This window comes from Pseudorca crassidens, chromosome 4 (assembly GCF_039906515.1).
Source record: "Pseudorca crassidens isolate mPseCra1 chromosome 4, mPseCra1.hap1, whole genome shotgun sequence".
In the NCBI taxonomy this organism is placed as follows: Eukaryota; Metazoa; Chordata; class Mammalia; order Artiodactyla; family Delphinidae; genus Pseudorca; species Pseudorca crassidens.
Genome location: NC_090299.1, coordinates 106,391,543 through 106,411,455, shown reverse-complemented (window position 1 = coordinate 106,411,455; position 19,913 = coordinate 106,391,543). Strand labels below are relative to the sequence as shown.

Here is a 19,913-nt window from a genome sequence, read left to right as displayed (position 1 = left end):
TTTATCTGTGAAATTGTGAAGAAGGAAAAAGATATTCATACTAGTCTTGCTCTCACACTGCAAATTGCAAAAGTTATGGCCACAGTGCATGATAAGTGCTTAGTTAAGATGGAAAAGGCATTAAAATTGTACGATAAGGTATTTTGAGAGAGTGACGACACCACATTCACATAACTTTTATTACAGTATATTGTAATCATTGTTCTATCTTATTATTAGTTGTTGTTAATCTCTTATTGTGCCTAATTTATAAATTAAGCTTTATCATAGGTAGGTATGTACAGGAAAAAAACATAGTATATATAAGATTTGGTACTCTCTGCAGTTTCAGGCATCCACTGGGAGTCTTGGGACTTATACCCTGCAGATAAGGGAGGACTACTATATCCTTACAATCCTCTCTATCTTTTTGGTCCCCCACCTTTATAGTTGAGTCTTAGTAGTAAGAAGAAGCCATGTTTTGTATGCCTTACCTATACCACAGTTTCTATTCTTTTATCCAGAATTATCATAATGTTAAAATATTACATTGAATGCTTATAATCCATAACTCAGAACAGTATTAATGTTTCTTTTACATAATTAACCCATAAGGAACTAGAAGTCCTCCACTGAAATGGGGAGAGAACAGTGGAACTTTCATAGCACCTACAAAATTTTCAGGATGGCAACACATCTTTGAAAAATAACAGTCATGGACAATTATGTTAGATTCTTTTCATTTTTTTATTAATTGTAGCACAGAGAAAAGAGGCAAAATATTTAAAGAAATTTGTGTTCTTAAGACAGGGTGTTGGTTAACACCAACAGAAAAGAAAAACAGATGAATAAGCTCTGAGTTTTCATTTCTCTTTTTTTCCTCTTACTCTCAGGGTAGGCTGAAAAACAAAAAGATAAATATAATTACTGTTTATAAAATGGCATGTGTTTTCTCAAATCTCTTCAAATGAATGCCAAATTGCTTAGATTGCCTTTCCACAATTTCCACCAATGAAAACAATTCAAGCCTGTCCTAGACTCATGGCAGTTGAATTCTTCTGTTGGACTAGGGGAGAGGACATAGCAATAAGGATTGTAAAGTCCTCTCTTCATCACACAGGCTTTTCATCATTAACTCTCAGGGTCATTTACTTAACTCCTACTTTTTTTTTTTTTTTTTTTTTTTTGCCACAACACACAGTGCGGCTTGTGGGATCTTCGTTCCCAGACCAGGAATCAAACTCGTGTCCCCTGCAGTGGAAGCATGGAGTCCTAACCCTGGACTGCCAGGGAATTCCCGACACCTACTTCTTACTTAAGTTAATTACAAACAAAAAAGTTGTCTTCTCAAAGTTAGACCTCTAGGAAGAAAATCTTGCCATTTAGGACTAAAACAAATCACATTTTGAAATGCCCAAATTTGCAAAGATATGAAGCTGGTTCCTTTCCTGAATGCACAATATGAAGGTTTTACCATATAGGCAAAGAGTAAGTTAAAATCTAATAGTGGAATAAACATCACAGTTTAAAAAATATGAAAATAATTCATGCTAAAAAAAGTTGGACAAATTGTTTCAAAAAGGAAGTTCATTCTATTTTTTATTATAATTTCCTGCAAAATACTACACCAAAATGGGTAAAACATGGTTATGTTCAAACACCTAAATTTTAAAGTGGGCCTTTTTGTCATAAGAAGAGAAATTCTCTTAAAGCTCAGCATGTTGACACATTGGAAACTTAGTAGCAAATTATTTACTTGTAATAAAAGTTCACATAAGGTAGACCTATCATATTCTCCAATGAAATGAATTTGTTCTTGAGCTATATGGTTGAACCATATGAAATCATTGATATTGAACTGTTTTTGTACATACAAAAATGCACTTTCATATGGTCCAGCCTATTGCCTAAAGTTTCCCACTCCTGAGCCAGTATGTAGTAGAATGACTCTGTCTTCTGTGTCACATTGGGTCAGAACAGGCCAGTGGTTAACTCTCAAGCCCTGGTTTGAATCTTCAATTTTGGCTCCGTGGTTGGGTAGTACTTGGGTAAATTATTTAACCTATTTCTTGATCTATGCCTTCATTTTCTCATCTGCAAAATGGGAATAATAATGGTACTCAAATCAGGCAACTATTTTGAGAAGTAAAGAAGTTAATATATATAATCAGTTTAGAACAGTGGTTAGCACTGGTCAGTTGATCTTTGCTATTTTAATAATAACTATTAAAATTAGTTTTTTAAAAAAATCTAAAGTGTAGTTACCTGAGATGCTTGTGGTTGTGTTCTTTTTAGGCTATGGCTTCTCGAGTTGCAACAACAAGTTTTGGACCCTAAATACAAAGAAACGACAGATGTGGGGAAAATATTAGCACCACTATTAGGGTAAAAAAGTAACATTTATACAGCCATTGGTGATTACAAAGTAATTTTATGTACATCACATCCCTTAATAACAGTTTAGTACTAGAATCTCTAGAAGGAAGCTCACCAGCATCATTGCCCCCAAAGGAATAAAAAAATTACTGTCAAGTCATAGGGGGAATAGTAAATGATTCAGACATCTAAATATAAATTTCCACACTAACCTGTAAAATAAACATTCAGATTCAACCAAATCACAAACAAGCATTTTCAAGAAAATGTTTAAATAAATTAATGCTTTGGTTTGATGATGTCTCTACCAAAACATCTCAGGCTTTATAAATATTTCTATCTATATTCATAAACATCACAACTTTGGAAACAGAACAAACATTACAAACACTTAGTAATAAACTACAGTGCAGCAGGAGATTTAAAAGAAAAAAGAGCTATTTCAGTCATTTGGTAAGACAATTGTATGAAGAATAAGATTCCTGTTTTACATGCACATAATGTCTTTCAGATACTTCAACCACTAACCCCTAGCTTGATCAAATGCAACAGCAAAGGAAATTAGACATGTGAAAATGAAGGCAAACAACTCCAGTACCTCCAGAGCAAAGCAAGCCTCTTTGTCAACGGCTGCACAGCACTTGTCTACAAAAGCTGCAAAATCCCCCATAACAGTTTTCAGTTGTTCCTCTGTTACCTTGGGTTTGTGTTTTACCAGCTCAACGAGTGCACTGCATTTGAATGAAAACAAAAAACAAACAAACAAAAAAAACCAGAAAAAAAGTTTACTCTCTACAGAAAAATGGAGATGGTAAAAATGGTATCGCTGCTACTTAAGATGCTAAGTCTTAGAGCCAGACAACTCTGGACCTGAGGCCCAGGCTTACCATTATAAGCTTCAATATTCTTATTTGCATAATGAGGATAATAAAATCCACCTTCGCAGGGTCAGTGGAAGGATCAAATTAAGTAATCAATGTAAATTGCTCAACATTTGTAGTGTCAGTAAATCTCAACAAATCATTCTTCAGTAAATCACTGGAAAGGATGATGTCATTGCATTTATATGGTTATTCAGATTTTGGAAGTAATGCCATATGGAAGTTTTAAAATTTGAGAGTTAAAAATGATCCTGAAAAACTTACTTATCTTGGGCTCCATTTAAAAAGTTTCTAATCTGAGAATCTTTATATTTGGTTATTGTAATCTGCCCGTTCAAAGTTAATAATGGAGCGGCCATAGGAAATAAAACTATCCAATTCATGGGAGTGGGTGGTTCTCTTTCACTGACATCTACAGAGACAATAGTGCTAGAGAAAGAGTCATATGGGCATGACAGGTTTTGCAATATGACTTTTAAGTCTATGTCCATGATCAGAATCCACCAGAGATAGTAGCAAATTTATGTTGCTAAATTTCATGCAATTATAACCCCTTGTGACAGCAATAGGGAGTCATGCCTCAGAACTTTAAATCCCAGATATTTTTAATCCAAGTTCCATTCTCAAAAGTCAGGTCTTGAGGGGTTGCCTTGTCTGTGCGTTGCCATAGAACAAACTGAAAATAACCATTCATGCCTAGAATTAAATTTTCATATGATTTCTACTAACTAATTTGCTATCTGCAAAAATGCATCAGTTCAGTTTTTTCTGCTGGACCTAGCCTAAGCTGTTATTCTACTGCAGCTTTTATCCACAAGATTATTCTGAATAGTACTGTTTTTTTTTCTTTTGCTAAGAAAACAAAATGCTATCCATTTTATTCTTGACACTTTTATCTGCTTAATAAGGTCAATATTTAAGTATTTAAGGTATATAATCACTACTTAAGGAAAAGTTGCTCATTTTAATTTACAATTCTCACTATCGAGACTACAAACACATGCAGTAATGAAGTACTCCTCACATTTGTTTCTTGATTTGTTTCTCATTCTCGGGAAGTGTGCATAAATCTGCATGGAAGGTGAATGTTTTCTCATCAAAGGCTTTGGGTTCATATGTTTCATCAACTGTCAGAGCAGAAAAGCATGGCCGTCTGTTCACCAAGGACTCCGTGCAGCATTTGGTAACTCTTTCGCTAACTGGTGTCTTCTCGTGCAACACGCACAACCGGTTCAGGACCAAGGACAGCTAAAATCAGGCAGCAGAGCAGAAGTTCAAAGGAAGCATAATGAAAAGTTTTCCATGAAATTCCTACCTTCCAAAGGACCAAAACAAATGTTATATTTTAACTAGCAACATTGAATCCTAGGTTGATTTGAGAAAACGATTTGCTTATTTTTAGAACTACAAATAATAAGGGACTTTGAAGTCTTCTCTTTTAATTAAATTGTCTACATTTTAAGAATAATTTATTGAGAAAATAATTGATTAAATAATTTGAGGTGAATCCTGATATATGTCTTGGAGTAGGGAAGAAATAGTGTTATACTGATACATTAAAGATCCAATGATGCAAAGCAAAAATAGAGGGTAGGGCTTCCCTGGTGGCGCAGTGGTTAAGAGTCCGCCTGCCGATGCAGGGGACATGGGTTCGTGCCCCAGTCCGAGAAAATCCCACATGCCGCGGAGCACCTGGGCCCGTGAGCCATGGCCGCTGAGCCTGCACGTCCGGAGCCTGTGCTCCGCAACGGGAGAGGCCACAACAGTGAGAGGCCCGCGTATCGCAAAAAAAAAAAATTTAAAAAAAGATCCAAAGAAAGTAAAAATTTAGAAAATTCCAGGATGGAACATTAAAAGTTCACAGAATTTTTTCAAAACAGTTTATCATTTTTGGAATCTTATCTAAAACCTCTTTCTGATGGTCAGGATAATACAGGTGACCAAATCCTGGCTGCCATTACCATATACACAAAACACACACACACACACACACACACACACACACACACACAAACACACACACATTAGCCCACCCTTGCTTCTGAAAGTTAGCTTTGTCAATATCTAAAAGCAAAAGTTCATCATTATTAACTTTATTATGTTCTAAAAGACTCACATAGTCTTCAGCACAGGACATTCTTTCTGATTCAGGATTCTTACAACACTTAGAGCCCACTCTTCCTAGGTTTCTTGAGACCTCCACGAGAGTTGGAGTTGACACTTGGGGTACTTTCTTGGTGTAACGAACTATGAGCCTATAACAACATAATCCATGTGTTTTCAGCCAGGCAAGAAACTGTCTTTTTCTAACACGTCAGGTCAAGCAGAGATCACTTAGCCAAAATCCACTAAGATGGTTTTCCATTCATAAACTTATCATCTCCAGGTTGGCGGGGTAATGTGGGAGAAGACCTTGTCCTGAGCAACTAATTAAGCCTAGCTTTGAATCCACCTGTGCTGTATAATCTTAGGGAAGTGGCTTACCTTATTGTAATTCAGTGACATTAAGATATTTATTAATTGCTTCTTTCTTTCAATAAAACCTACTGAGAGCTTAACATACATCAGCACTGTACTAAATTTGAAAGACATGGATGAAATTTCTCACCCATGAAATGGAAGGAAATATACCTGACTCAAAAGGGATAGTGCAAGGATTAAATTAAAAGGAACAAAGCATGCAATCAACCTGATGTGGTATCTAGCATGTAATAATCATTTACTAAGAATGCTAATCACCATTGAAAGCCAATGTATGACCATAATCTACTCAAGGGAAGAGACTATGTCTTGTTCATTGTTGTTATTCCTAGCACCTATAGGTAGAAGAGTGTTAACATGTGTAAGCTGAACAATAAATAACTAAATGATGTGTCCCTTCCTGTCTTAACTTCCACAGATAAGGCTCTATTTAATTGGGACATTAATCCATCATCTTATTAAGCTACTGCTACTGAAGATCTACTATTTTCTGCTCTGTGAAGCATTGCTATATTTTGTTTGCTCATAAACTATTTCTTAACTTTCAAATGGCATCCTCAGTTCCTATATCCCAAGATTTGATATTTTTCCTCCCAGACTTAAGAGCCCAATTTTTTAAAGTGCACTCAAATATAGGCCTCTTCATCCCATCAACTATTTTATTTCATTTTCTCTGGTCTTTCTTGATGGAGAGTGATTAGAAATGATACTTTATTTTCAAGATTAAAAGTTCTATGATAGGGCTTCCCTGGTGGTGCAGTGGTTAAGAGTCCACCTGCCAGTGCAGGGGACATGGGTTCGAGCCCTGGTCTGGGAGATCCCACACGCCGCGGAACAACTAAGCCCATGCACCACAACTACTGAGCCTGCGCTCTAGAGCCTGCAAGCCATAACTACTGAAGCCTGCATGCCTAGAGTTCGTGCTCTGCAACAAGAGAAGCCACCACAATGAGAAGCCCGCACACTGCAACGAAGAGTAGCCCCTGCTCTCCGCAACTAGAGAAAGCCCATGTGCAGCAAGGAAGACCCAAAGCAGCCAAAAATAAATAAATAAAATAAATAAATTTATTTTAAAAAAAAGTTCTGATAGGTGGTCTATAAATTGGCTTAAATATTTATTAAATGAACATGAAAAATTTAGTCAATAAGCAAAAATACTTACGCATTTTGGAATTGATACTCTCCAAGTTTTTCAAAAAGTTCACAGTTTTGTTTAATTAAATTCTTAGGCTCCTCCACAAGAGGCTGAAGTTTCTCAAACTGAAAAATAAAAGAATAGTGTTTACAACATTCTCCCTGAGGACCAGATGCAGGTTGTGTTTCATCCTTCTAGGCATAATGAGATCCTTCCTCCTTTCTGCCCAAAGCCATGAAAATAGATTTTTGATGTCAAATCTATTATAATATGTCCAAACTGTTTATTTCATGAGACCGTATGAGATAAGTGATTAAGAACATTCAGACTCTGGAGTGCAACTGCGGATGTTTGAGCCAGGTCAACCTGACTCATGTTCTAGTTGTGCAACTTTACTTCCCATCTCAAAGCTTTAGAACCCTCATTTCTAAGATGGAGATGAACATGGTACTCACCTCAGAGAATTGCTCTTGTAGACTACCTGAGCTAATGAAATTAAAACATAGCCTGGAATATAGTAAAAACTCAGTAAATGATGGCTATGATTGTAAGTATCATCATTATTAAGCCATCTCTCCAGTTGGACCCTGAGCTTTCTGAGATAAGAGATTTTACCTTGGTCATCAGTTCCTGTGTGGCACTTGGCATATAACCAGTTTCCTGGTAGAGGAAAAAAATGACTTTCCTCTGATTCTTAAGTTTGCGCACCACTATATGTGCTAGGAGTACTAAATATCTCAAACATGATAAAATTCTATTTTAGCATAGCTAAATATGCTAAATATTCTCAAAACAGATTTCCTCTCCGCACTTAATTTCTTGTAAAACCATTCTTAAACTGTCTCAAAAAAGGATTTGAAAATATTCTAAAGTACTAGATTTCACAATCTTTCTTATGATACTAATTCTTGATACTTAATAAAATTGGAATCAGGTTAACTTTCTTTATATCTAAGTTAAATCTCTTAACATTTAAATTTACTTTATTTTGTTCTCAGGAGTGTAAAAAGGAGAAAAAGCATGGTCAAGATTTTGTGAAATTAGGGCTTCCCTGATGGCGTAGTGGTTGAGAGTCCGCCTGCCGATGCAGGGCACACGGGTTCGTGCCCCGAAGAAAGATCCCACATGCCGCGGAGCGGCTGGGCCCGTGAGCCATGGCCGCTGAGCCTGCGCGTCCGGAGCCTGTGCTCCGCAATGGGAGAGGCCACAACAGTTAGAGGCCAGCGTACCGCAAAAAAAAAAAAAAAAAAAAAAAAAGATTTTGTGGAATTAGAGATTGCTCTCTTTGATCTTTCTATTTAAGGCTATTATTCCTATAATGTTTAAAAGCACAGAGTTGAAACCATCTTAAGAAAAAATCTAAATTGCACTATGTAACATTCTTGCGTTATTTTTCTTTCCTGTTATTAGAATCATCAGTTAAAGAGCTATATATTTTTTTCCTTCCAGAAACCTACCACTGTGGCATAGCATGCAGGAGGATCATCTTTGGCGCAGCAGTCCTCCAGTGTGGCTTCATATCCCTTGGCAATTCTCAGCAGCAATGAGACAGAGTACTCAGGATGCCTTCTCGCATACTCATACAAAAACCTAATTAAGATGACAATAAAATAGATTTAGTTGGACAAATGAGCAAGACAAACTACATAATTGGGACTTCCCTGGTGGCCCAGTGGCTAAGTCTCCGCACTCCCAATGCAGGGGGCCTGGGTTCGATCCCTGGTCAGGGAACTAGATCCCATATGCATGCTGCAACTAAGAGCCAGTGCAGACAAATAAATAAGTAAATAAAACATCAAAAAAAAACACCCCATAATTAACCACAAAATTAACTCATATCATAAAGGTCTGAATTTGACTAAACGCCATGCAGTAAAGTTTAGTGGCTAAGGACTTGGGAGTTCAGAGTTAAAGCTATCAAATCCTGGCTCTGCCACTTATTTTATTATATCACCTTAGGCAACTTATTAAAACTATCAAGACTTTGTTTCCTCCTCTGTGGAATGGGGATAATAATAGTGCCTATCTCATAAGGTAAACTGTAGGAAATAGATGACGTAATCTATGTGAAACACATGTGGTCTGGCACATATTAAATGTCTGAGGAATGACACCCGTTACTATTAGGTATAATTTGTTTGATTCGGACTATACCTCAAAAAGGTTCTGATAGATTAATAGAGATATTTTCTTAATTTTTTTCCTCTCTGTATGAGTAAATTCTTAATGGTTACATAATTTTATGAAATATTATTTAATGCACAGAATACTATTATAATTGAGCAATAAAAATGCAAAGTTTATCACTACACTTACTGACTTTATATAATCATCGATTTTGTCATTTAATTGCTGTCATTTAACGCTGCCTTGCCATGCTACCAGACTTCTGGTCTTTTTAACCAAATATAAAGCACCTGGTAACATTCTACTTCTCTTTATAGTTCTTTGCTGACATCAGATATATCAATAGATAGGTAGATAGATAGATATAGAGACATAAAGATGTATTACATATATTCACAGATATATAAGTTTAAGAAATATTCTTTGAATGAATGCATGAATGGATAATATGTATATAATTTATGTATACACAAAATATTTCTACAGGTATTTCCAGAAATATTCCTAAGGACTAAGGAATGAAATGGGGGTGTAAAAATGAACTTTTATTATTACTTTGTACTCTTCTCTATTAATTGAGCATCTGCTATATGCATGTATAATTTTACAACAATTTTTAAAATTAATTTTTTCCAAAAATGTTTAAAGACTGGGAGAAGAAAGAATAAAGAAACATTGTAGGCAACATGAAGATTGTAGCAATTCCAAAGGAAAGCCTAGAATAATTTCCTAAATCCTGAGACCATATAAAACTATGAAAGATCATTCCTTATCCACTTACGTGCCCAGGAAGACATCTTTTGCTTCATTATAGTTTTTGCAAACTTCCTTATCTTCAGCAAAATCAGCAGCTAATGGGGACAGGTTTTCAGGCAACTCATCTTTTTCCACCGCTGAAATGCAGTGGGATTTTTCCAACAGAGGCTTATCACAGCACTTCTGCAGTTTACTGGAGATTGTAGCTTGATTTTCACATATATACTTGGCAAGATGCGCCTACAAGCAAGTTGATGGAAACTGTTCACCGTAAATTGACTTTGCTGTGCTTCCTCCCTAGACTTTTACTATGTTGGCAGAACAAGTTCATTTTATTCTAAGACCATACATATACCAACCTGCGTTCTGTGAATATTTTCAGTCTGTGCTGCTAAGTCTAGAGACACAGATAGAACTACTAAAACATTTCCACTTGATTTGAAAAAAACTAGTCAGTAATAAGGTCTCATATCTGTTATTTATTAATTTTATATTTCTACTGTTAAAGCATTTAAATTTTAAACTAAAACTCAGTACTGTTTTGCCAAATACTCCCCACAAATTAAGTGCAGGCATCTTGAAACCAAAAAACTAAAGTGTTACAGATTTTTGAAAAATTAGTCAAGATCACAGTCACAGACCCTACTTACACATGTAAAATATCTGCCTTAAATTTTCCAGAAAGTGTACTAAGAGATTAGTATTCTGGTATTTGGTCATATTTTTCAGTTTGAGAAAAAGATATGCTAAATATTTGTATTTTTAACACGGACAGTTGAGAGAATATAGAGCAAAAAGTTACATAATTTCCAAAGGTCTCTTCAGATTCTAGCCTTTCTCCAACTCCTCCCACCTCCTTAAAAAATCTTCTTACAAATCTACCTTTCTAACTGTCTTACTTCAGTTTTAAGCTTTTGTTCTCAGAATATGAATGAAAGGGATTACAAATTACTGAGTGAGTTTATCAGATCACTTACTGAGTAGGAGAAAGAAAGAGAGAGAGAGAGGGGAAAGAGAAAGAAGAGAGAGAGAGAGAGAAGGGAAGGAAGGAAGGAAGGAAGGAAGGAAGGAAGGAAGGAAGGAAGGAAGGAAGGAAGGAAGGAGAGAGAAACAAAGAAGGAAAGAACCACAAGGCAAGGCAAGTATTGAGCAGATTAGAGCATAGAAAACTATCTCAAACCACTCTCAGTTGTTCTGATGCTAAACAAATTGATTCTACCAACTTAAGCAAGTAAGTTACCAAAAGGTATACTGAGGATTCTTTACCCTGTCATCTGCACATTCAAGCAGGTCACCATGGCAGCATTCCTTGTGGACTTTCGTAAGATCTGTCACTATCTTGGAAACCTCTGCAAACTCAGCCTTGGGAAATTTTTGGCTCAGGCGAGCTACTGACCTAAAGAAGAAAATTCTCCCATCAGAATATTAACAGGCAACATTTTATATCAAAGTACTAGGAAAATACTACGCATAACAAGAAAATTTAGGATAAAATAACATAGAGAAATAATTTGTAAGATTCATTAGTTCTTATTTTAATGCTAATTCTGAACCAAATTGTTCTCTTAGGGCAAAATGTTTCCTTAGGGCCTACTTATCCATTGTAGGAGTGTGTATGGTTGTTAGAAGTCCAGCAATTCATGAAAGCAGAAATCAAAGAGGGATTCTAAAAATGGCAACATGCTGAGAGGCATCAGGTTTGGAGCCCAGAGCTGACTTCCAGATCTGGCTTTATAGCTTATTGACAGTGTGACCCTAGGCAAGTTACTTAGCCTTTCTGAGCTTCAGTCTCTACAGAGTCACAACAACATGCTAAACCAAAGGATTGTTGTGAGGATTAAATTAGATAATACATATGAAAGCATTTTATGAACTGGGAAGTGCCATACAAATTCCAGTTATCCTTTTTTTTATTAACTAAAACACATTCTTCCTGACTTCCACAGGTCTCTGAGAAAAGAAATTTCATAACTTCTACAAAATTAGAGAGTTTTGATTCAGCATATTCTTACCAAGAAATTGATTCAGCATAATCTCTCAGCTCACTGACAAGATGTAAAAGGCTAACATCCACAAGCTTTCCCAAATCATTTCGGAGTTGCCTAAATCTGATAAAAGACACTTCTTCCCCCAAACTAATCATAGCCTGTTTAACTATGTATCATTTCATGTTGAGGTTGTTTCGTTTATTGATTTGGTTGCTTTTGGTGGTATAGATGGTAGGGATGACAGGCAAAGATAGTTCGTTCAAGTGCCAGTTTCTAGAGAGTTTGCAAAATATCTATTTTCATTTTATTTCCTGTTCGTGTTGACTAGAAGGGAGGGATTGGTGACGGGGGTGTGAGAGATGGAGAAGGGGAGTTCCTTGGCTCAGATACTGAAGGATGATGCTTCTAGAGCTAGCTAATAATATAAAAACAGAGGCCCAGGAAAAAACAAGACATTAAGCGCAGAACTGGTGCTACAAGAAAGTGAGAAGAAAACCTGATGGCTGAAATTAATTATCAGAACATAAAAAGACAAGCAGACACTTCAGATAATTGGGTGGAGGGGAGATAAAATTAAATAAAAGACCCTGACTACAGCTTTATAAAAACAGTGGACCATTATACTAAGATCACAGTCATTATAAATACATGGGAGTTTAAACACCTGTCCTAGAAGAACAAAAAAGTCCTCTAGATTCTTTGACTACTTAGAAAAGATATGATAAAAAAATAATGACAAATTGTTACTGATGCTCTGGTTTTCACCTCTGTCAAATTTCTACCTTTTAGACAACCAAAAAGATATATGCGAAAGCACTGCGTAAAATGACATGCAAGTGTACAGTTTTGTCAGCTGAACCATCATCATTTACATCATTATAAAAATGCAAACTAAGTTTAACATACCATGCTTTTAGAGCTCTTTCTCCGAATTTTTGGATACTGGTACACTTGAGTCTCTGTCTGGCAGACGAAGCCAGTACTTCTTCTCTCATAGTTTCAATCTGCAAAAAGAAACAATTTTGGAAAAATCAGAAAAGAAAAATTTTACGCAGACCACCCCTTCATAAGCTCAGATGAGACTATGCCAAATTGAATTTTAAAGAGAGAATTTACTCCTAAATTCCCAAGTATCGCTATTGGCAAATAACTATTTTGTTCTGTAGGAAGAGGAAAAGTCAGTCTGCTCATAGTGGAAACTTCCAGGTAGTTAAGAACCAGCATGGAGCCATTGTTAGGGAAAAGGGAACGGAAAGGAAAAGTGGAAGGACAGAGTACGCTAATATCCCAGGGAACAGAACTTTGCTGACTTCTTAATTTTGCATATAACCCCTTTCAATGCCTCCTCCACCAACTCTCATAACATCAATAAACTCCCTATAAAAGAGAATGCAGTGTAAATATTCATGGAATGAATGAATAAACCCAGGCTTCTAGATGCAGTTAAATTCTCCCCTACTTTAAGTTCCCTTCCGAATAAAAAAGTCTCATGAAAAGAGAAACAAAAACTGTGTTCCCTTGCTGTGTAATTTTAAACATGATTTTCCGTATTTCACTACAGCAACTTGCACTATTAAAAGAGGCAGGATATTTAGACACATACACAGCGATTCCCTCTACCAGATCCACTTAGGCAAATCTTAGAAGGAGGAAGGTGGAAGACATAGGCCTTCAAAAAAGGTGAAAGATCTTTGAGGGGGAAAAGACGGAGGAAGGCTTTTTTGACCACGTAAAGAAGTTTCTATTGGAGGATTAGGTTTCTGAAGTCTAACCATAAGATGTCCCCAAACTGAGATTTGATTATGAATTGATTCTTCTATTCGTCTTCTGGGGAATACCTTTGGTATCAGGCAGGCACCTTTATCAGCAGCTTGGCAGCATTCTGTAAAAACTCCTTTATATTGATGAGCAAAGTAAAGGAGTTCTGGGGCATAAAAGTAGGGGTGTCTTCTGGCAATTTCATATAGGTATCTAAATTTTTAAACAAAAAACAGACAGCCATTTTTCTATAGCAGACAGTATTGCAGGAAGACTTGTAATCTACATTCTCCCCAGAACCTCCAAAATCTGAAGACATCTAATTTACCAGTTAAGCTCAATTTGCACATAATGAACTTGCTTTTGTCACTCTTTGAGTCAGTGAAAATGTTAAACTCATACATATATATACATATAAATATACACACATGCATAAATTAGTTAAATATCAGTGATATGTTATTGACTAAAATGAACTAAATTCTGAGAATACTAAATATATATATATCTTTATAATATTTTAATACATGTCATCTTCAAATATTTTCATACAGATCATATCCTGTTTTGATGAACTCCAAAAGATCTTTGATCGACTTTTTCAACGTGTAGAATTTTGTAGTATCATATATTATTTCTTTGAAAATTGTCATTAGAATAGAAGCTTCAAGTCTTAATGTTGATAATATTTTTCAAAATAGTAATTGTTATAATGAGTCTTGACCTATTCCATAATTTTTAATTTTGAAGCTTAAAAATCTGATTACTTACTTTCCCCCAAACTTATGTTCGTTTTCCTTAAACTCGGTACACAAAGTCTCAGGGTCTGGTTTCAACTTAGGGAGGTCTGGATTATCATCTTTGTGTTTCAGGAGGCATTCATTTCTCTCAGGCTCTTGTTTCCCACAGCAGTCGGCCATTTCACCATAGGTTTCACGAAGGGATGCAACTGCACACAGTTTATCTCCAAAGAGAGTGTGCTAAGTGAAAGAGAGCAGGTGTCAAATTGCTGGGCAGACTTTTGTTTTCCTTATACCCAAAGAATAGTATAAGGAATTAATATCTTGGTAAGCCTTGGTTAGTAAATCATATAAAAAATCCACATTTTTCTCAGATTTAGAGACCTTCCCTTGATTTGACCATCTAGGGTCAAATCTAGGGAAATCATGTGTGATTTCCATAAGAATTAACTGTCACACTATCACTTATAGTGGATAAAACAGAAGGGCAAAAAGGCAATGACCTTAATGAATGAGCATAACTCCTATTTCCATCTGAGGCTAAAGGCTAGGAGAACAATCATTATAATAAAAACTCAAGGAAAAATATCCTCTAAGTAGCAAGTGAATTCACATTAGGGAGGGAAGTGTTCATATAGTTTCTCATTTGATCTGCTCCTTTTTGAGAGGTTCAACTTTTTAGTAGATACCATTCAAAACTGAGGAGTAACATAATCTACCATGCATTAGTTGTTATTGTATTAAAATATAGATTTTTTTTGTTCTAGAAATATTTGCCTCAATGCATATTCCATTAAATGAATCCTTTCTGTCCCCATTAATTTTTATTATGAAAGTAATTAAAACTTTAGGGAAAATATGCTGCTCAAGACAGAATTTATTAATTTTTTAAAAAAGACATGTTTTTAAAATTCATATTTAGAGCAATATTATTGTGTGTAGCTAAAGAACTGATTCTGCCTTGAGGCAGAAGTACATATAGAGAAAAATAAGAGGAAGAAAGGCTTTAGTGATAAATAAAAAACTGCCTTGTCCCCAGAAAGGTATATATAGATTAAGTGGTGAGAGAAACATAAAGCTATCCTTATATTAAAGACCTATCTGAAAATATCACAAGTTCAAAGTTCTGATTTTTTATTGTATGTAAAAATATGAATATCCCTAAAATGAGGAATACATAGCTGTACTATTATTTCACCCGGGTAACAAAGTTAGCACAGAGATCAGGTGAGTACTTTCTGAAGATAAAAAATATACTATCATTATTAGCCTCTATGAAAAGAAATCTAACTTCAAATTTTAAAAAGAAACTTCTACAAATAAAAAATTTCCATTTAAAAACACTATGACTCTTGTGTGTGGTTTCAACAAAGAAATGTTTTTAAAATTGTGGGTATACTAGAATATATCTATCATTGAAGAAACAGTGGCTATACCCACTTTTGAGCGTTGCTTACAAATACGGTCGTTTAGTAATAATTGAGAAAACTAAAGTGGTATTTGTTTTCTTTGTAAACATTCAAGATTACGTAAAGGAAGAAGAAATACTATTCAAAATCAGAATATACTTACAAGTGACTTGTCACAATTTGCAGCTGACTGATCAGCAATGCATGTTTTTGCAAAGTCAGTTATTTCATTCATTAATTTTACATGCTCATCAAACGGGCTCTGCTGAAGATACTGAGAAAAGGCAATCAGCACCCTGAAACGAAGGACATAGAAAAATGTAGCATAATAAAATTTTAATATACAGTAGGTTGCTATGCTAGAAAACAAAGTGTGTCTGTATATGTTCTATATTTTACACATCTTTCTTACTATTATCCAGAAAGCCTGTTCACATCAGCTATTATCTGAGGCCTAACCAGGTATGTGTGGCTTTCTAAGCAAAGATGATTATATTTCCACCACGTATAAAAATATGTGTGTGCATGTCAGTAGATGCATACACATAGAGCAAGCAAGCAAAATGTATTCTAAATAGACCTAATTGTTAAGACTGGGGCATTACATAGGCCTTTTGACTATTTAAAACAAAAAACAAAAACCACACACATTATCTTATTTAATCAGGCTGTAGAATAAGGTAGACCTTGAAAAATAAACTATTTTCTCAACTTTTACTAGATTAAAAAATATTAAAATCATCTCAAGAAACCACAGAACTATTTGCTAGGTAAAAGAATTTAGTAAGCAAGTTGTGAAAGGAACTTTCCACCATGCAGGTTATATAAGAGTTCCAGGGCTACACTGTCCAAATAGTTGCCATTAGCCATAAGTGACAATATATATTTAAATAAATTAAAATTAAATACTGTTTAAATTTTTGATCCACAGATGCACTTGTCATATTTAAAGTACTCAATAGCCACACATGGCCAACGGCAGCTATATTGGACTACACTGATATAGAATATTTGCATTAATGCAGAAATCCTATTGGACAGTACTGTTCTAGAATCTTTGATGACAGTGGAATATAAGGACTTCAAAATTATAACCAATACTATTAGAAACGTTAAATGTTCATTCTTAAATATTTTAACTTACAGGGCTTTGAAATTTTCTTCTCCCAAATCATTAAACCGATGAGCAATCTCACTCTTGTCTGGAGGAAAAAAAGGGAAAAAAAAATTTGCTTTAAATTCTAAAGAAACAACTGGTTAAGATATTATTTTTTATGTTTCTCTCCATTTGACTTAGGTATTCATTTGTTCCAAGATATTGAGCTCTGACTCCCAACAGAAAACCTTAGGATGATGGTGAACTATTTCTTCTGCATTTAAGCAGAAGCGTTATTTAATCTCAAATGATACTATTTGAAAAATCATTAAATATTTATAGCTTTATATTCAAACGTGGATAAGATCTAATGCCTTTGCAGTGTCTATTAACAGCCACTGAGAGGACAGTCTGAAATGAAAAATATAAATACAAGTTCTATTTATAAGATTAAAAACACAGGTTTTATATTTTTCTGTATAAATTAAGGTACAGTGGATAGACCTTTGGGAATCTGGAGTTTTGAATTCTATCTTCAACTATATTCTGTGAAGTTTAATTCACTCTGCCTAAGTTCCCTCATGTGCAATAGCAAATAACAGTTACTAAACAATTCTCACTATTCGTTTCACCTAGGATGTTAGAAATGTAAGATAACTTCTTAAGGGTTCACAAATACAAAATATCATAACAGTCTAGAAAATAAATGCTAAAGGAAAACTTACTTCATTAAAGATTCAAGGTTTACTGAAACCTTCTTTTACTAGGAAAATAAAATAAAAGTTGAACAGTAGAAAAATAGAATTCTTACGTGTATCTCGACGAAACACACCCCTGGAATAAGCAGAGCTGAAGAGAAAGATAAGGGAAATAAAAGTCACCCACTTCATTGTGCCAAAGCCTTGTGGGGTTGATAGAAGAGAAAAGGTAGGATGAATAGAGGGAGATCAGCGCTAATATACTTCTTTAGCCAATAATTGTAGATTATTAACTAGACTCATCTTTGTATTTCATTGGCTCACAACTGATTACAAAAGTAATAGTATTCTTGCCAAAAAAATTGTTTGACTAAATTCGTTGCGTATGTTTGCGATCTGGAACTGTTTTCTCCACAAGACCTTGTCAATTCATTAGTTATGTAAAACACCTTATCAAATTTTACATAAGAGTTTAAACAATTTGTACGATTACCGTGTTCTCTGTGATTTACCATTTGAATATTTGAGTTTTCAGTATTTGCAAAAATTTAACCAAACCAATAACTTAGCTTGGAAATAACATATACTAAAAGAGCTAAGCTCTGCATTGATTCTATTACTAATTCAAACTGTACTTTTATTGATAAATAATGAAAAATGTACACATACACACACACATTTGAGAACTAAGGAAAAGCCATAGCAACAATAATAACTGAAATGGATACTCAAAAGTCCTACATTTTCATCTCAGCTCTGGCCCACATGTGGTTCAGGCCCTAGAGCAAAGTATTAGAGGCAATGTGGGTGTCTCTCATGAAATAGACATGGGGAAGAAAATGGACACAATGGCAGTAATGATGATCTTTGCCATCATAATATACACAGGACAGGCTGAGCCTGATTACACCTTTAGTGGTTATAAGAATACTAGATCTTCTTTACTAGGCATCATATTTTTTCCATCCCTATTTCACGCTTTTTTCCTTTCTCTCTTTTAATAAAAAGAGAAGTCACATGCTTTTTTTAATGTTATTTTAAATTTCAAAATAAATTTAACTTCATGTCTAAAAACAAAGCAAAACAAAGATAATTTTTTTAAATGTTTTTTCAAACTTCCTTTCTTATTCTCCCCACCCAAGATTCTGATCTCTACCTCTGAATGACTATTCTCTCTCTGCCCTTTTGCTCTAAAAGATGAACCATGCATTTCAATCAGTGGGAAAATTGACCCTCTCTGATACTACAGAACAATAATTAGTACCAAGCCAGTCATTTCATTTAATTAAATAACTGAGTCAATTAAAACTGTCAGTCATTTTGCCCTATGGCACATATAGACTCAGAGACTAGTAAATACTCGAGAAGAATTATTTTTCCTATTCAGTTATATGGTGAAAGAAACACACTTTCTATGATCTTATTTTATTTTATTTCATTTTCAGGGTACTAATTAAATAATCAAGCACAGAAGAGGAGATAATAGAAAAACAGGTGACAGATTTTTAGATAGGTGACCGAGATAGGTAATATACATACAGATGATAGCTAGCTAGCTAGAGCTGATAAGAGTTTTTTTAATGGCTCGAGGGAGTCCGAATCAGGGAGCCAGACTTGTCTTTCCAGCCATAGATGAACAGAAGTAAACGAATATCTGCCTATGGAATTATTTCCATTGGAGACAACCATTTCTTTGAAGCCTGATATTGTATACTGTAAAAGAATGAAGGAAACTACGCTGATTTTCTGAATAAAAAAATAATTCCTTTTTGGGTAAATGAAGTCAACTTTTCTTTTAGCCTCCAAGAAAAAGTAGGCACTTTTATTTGAAGTCAGTATTCAACCCTGGCCTTTTCCTTAAAACGAGTCTTCTGGGAAAGCTTGATCAAACACACAATCCTTATCATTGGACTTAATTGTATGACTAATTCACAAAATCAGGCCTTTAGCATTCACACATATACTTTGTGCATATTTTTTTATTTAACAAATGAAGAGAATAATATTAGTTTTTCCACCTACTTTGCACTGTAATATTATCAGTACTATAATAGTAATATAGAAAACCAAAAGAAAATCAAATTCATTATGATTCTAGAAACCTAAAATTGATATTCCTATATTTAATGAAGATTGCATAATTTTCAAATATAAAACTGAAACACCTGAAAGAATCTTACTAAGAGTATCAATAATGCATTTTCCATATGTGTATCCTTTTTAAAGACTAGCAGATGGTTGAGAAATTAAAATATTTAATTCTTAACACTATCTGTTTAAAATTTATCTTAATTAATAAGTATCCCTTGAATATTTGCATTTTGTGGGTTCCCAAAGTAAGGATACCTACAGTTTTCTTCGATTAATTCTGCATGCACATTATAAACTGAAAGAAAAATGAAACTACATAATTGTTGGTTATTTCTAAATATTCTCTTCTTCAAGCTTTTAAAGTCATATTTAGTTAATCATCAAAGGAGTCTGGCATG

At 34.7% G+C, this 19,913-nt stretch overlaps 1 protein-coding gene across 1 annotated transcript; it reads right to left on the bottom strand.

Moving 5' to 3' along the window:
- Window positions 1–702: 702 nt before the first annotated feature.
- On the bottom strand, window positions 703–17,689 carry ALB (albumin). Its single transcript, XM_067736250.1, has 15 exons — window positions 17,538–17,689; window positions 16,775–16,832; window positions 15,794–15,926; window positions 14,253–14,461; window positions 13,562–13,694; window positions 12,630–12,727; window positions 11,002–11,131; window positions 9,761–9,975; window positions 8,310–8,442; window positions 6,880–6,977; window positions 5,353–5,491; window positions 4,261–4,484; window positions 2,954–3,086; window positions 2,245–2,312; window positions 703–878 (listed from the first exon to the last, which is right to left on the bottom strand). The coding sequence occupies exons 1-14, from the start codon at window positions 17,614–17,616 to the stop codon at window positions 2,271–2,273; spliced, it is 1,824 nt and encodes a 607-aa protein (XP_067592351.1). The 5' UTR covers window positions 17,617–17,689; the 3' UTR covers window positions 703–878; window positions 2,245–2,270.
- Between the last annotated feature and the right edge of the window lie 2,224 nt (window positions 17,690–19,913).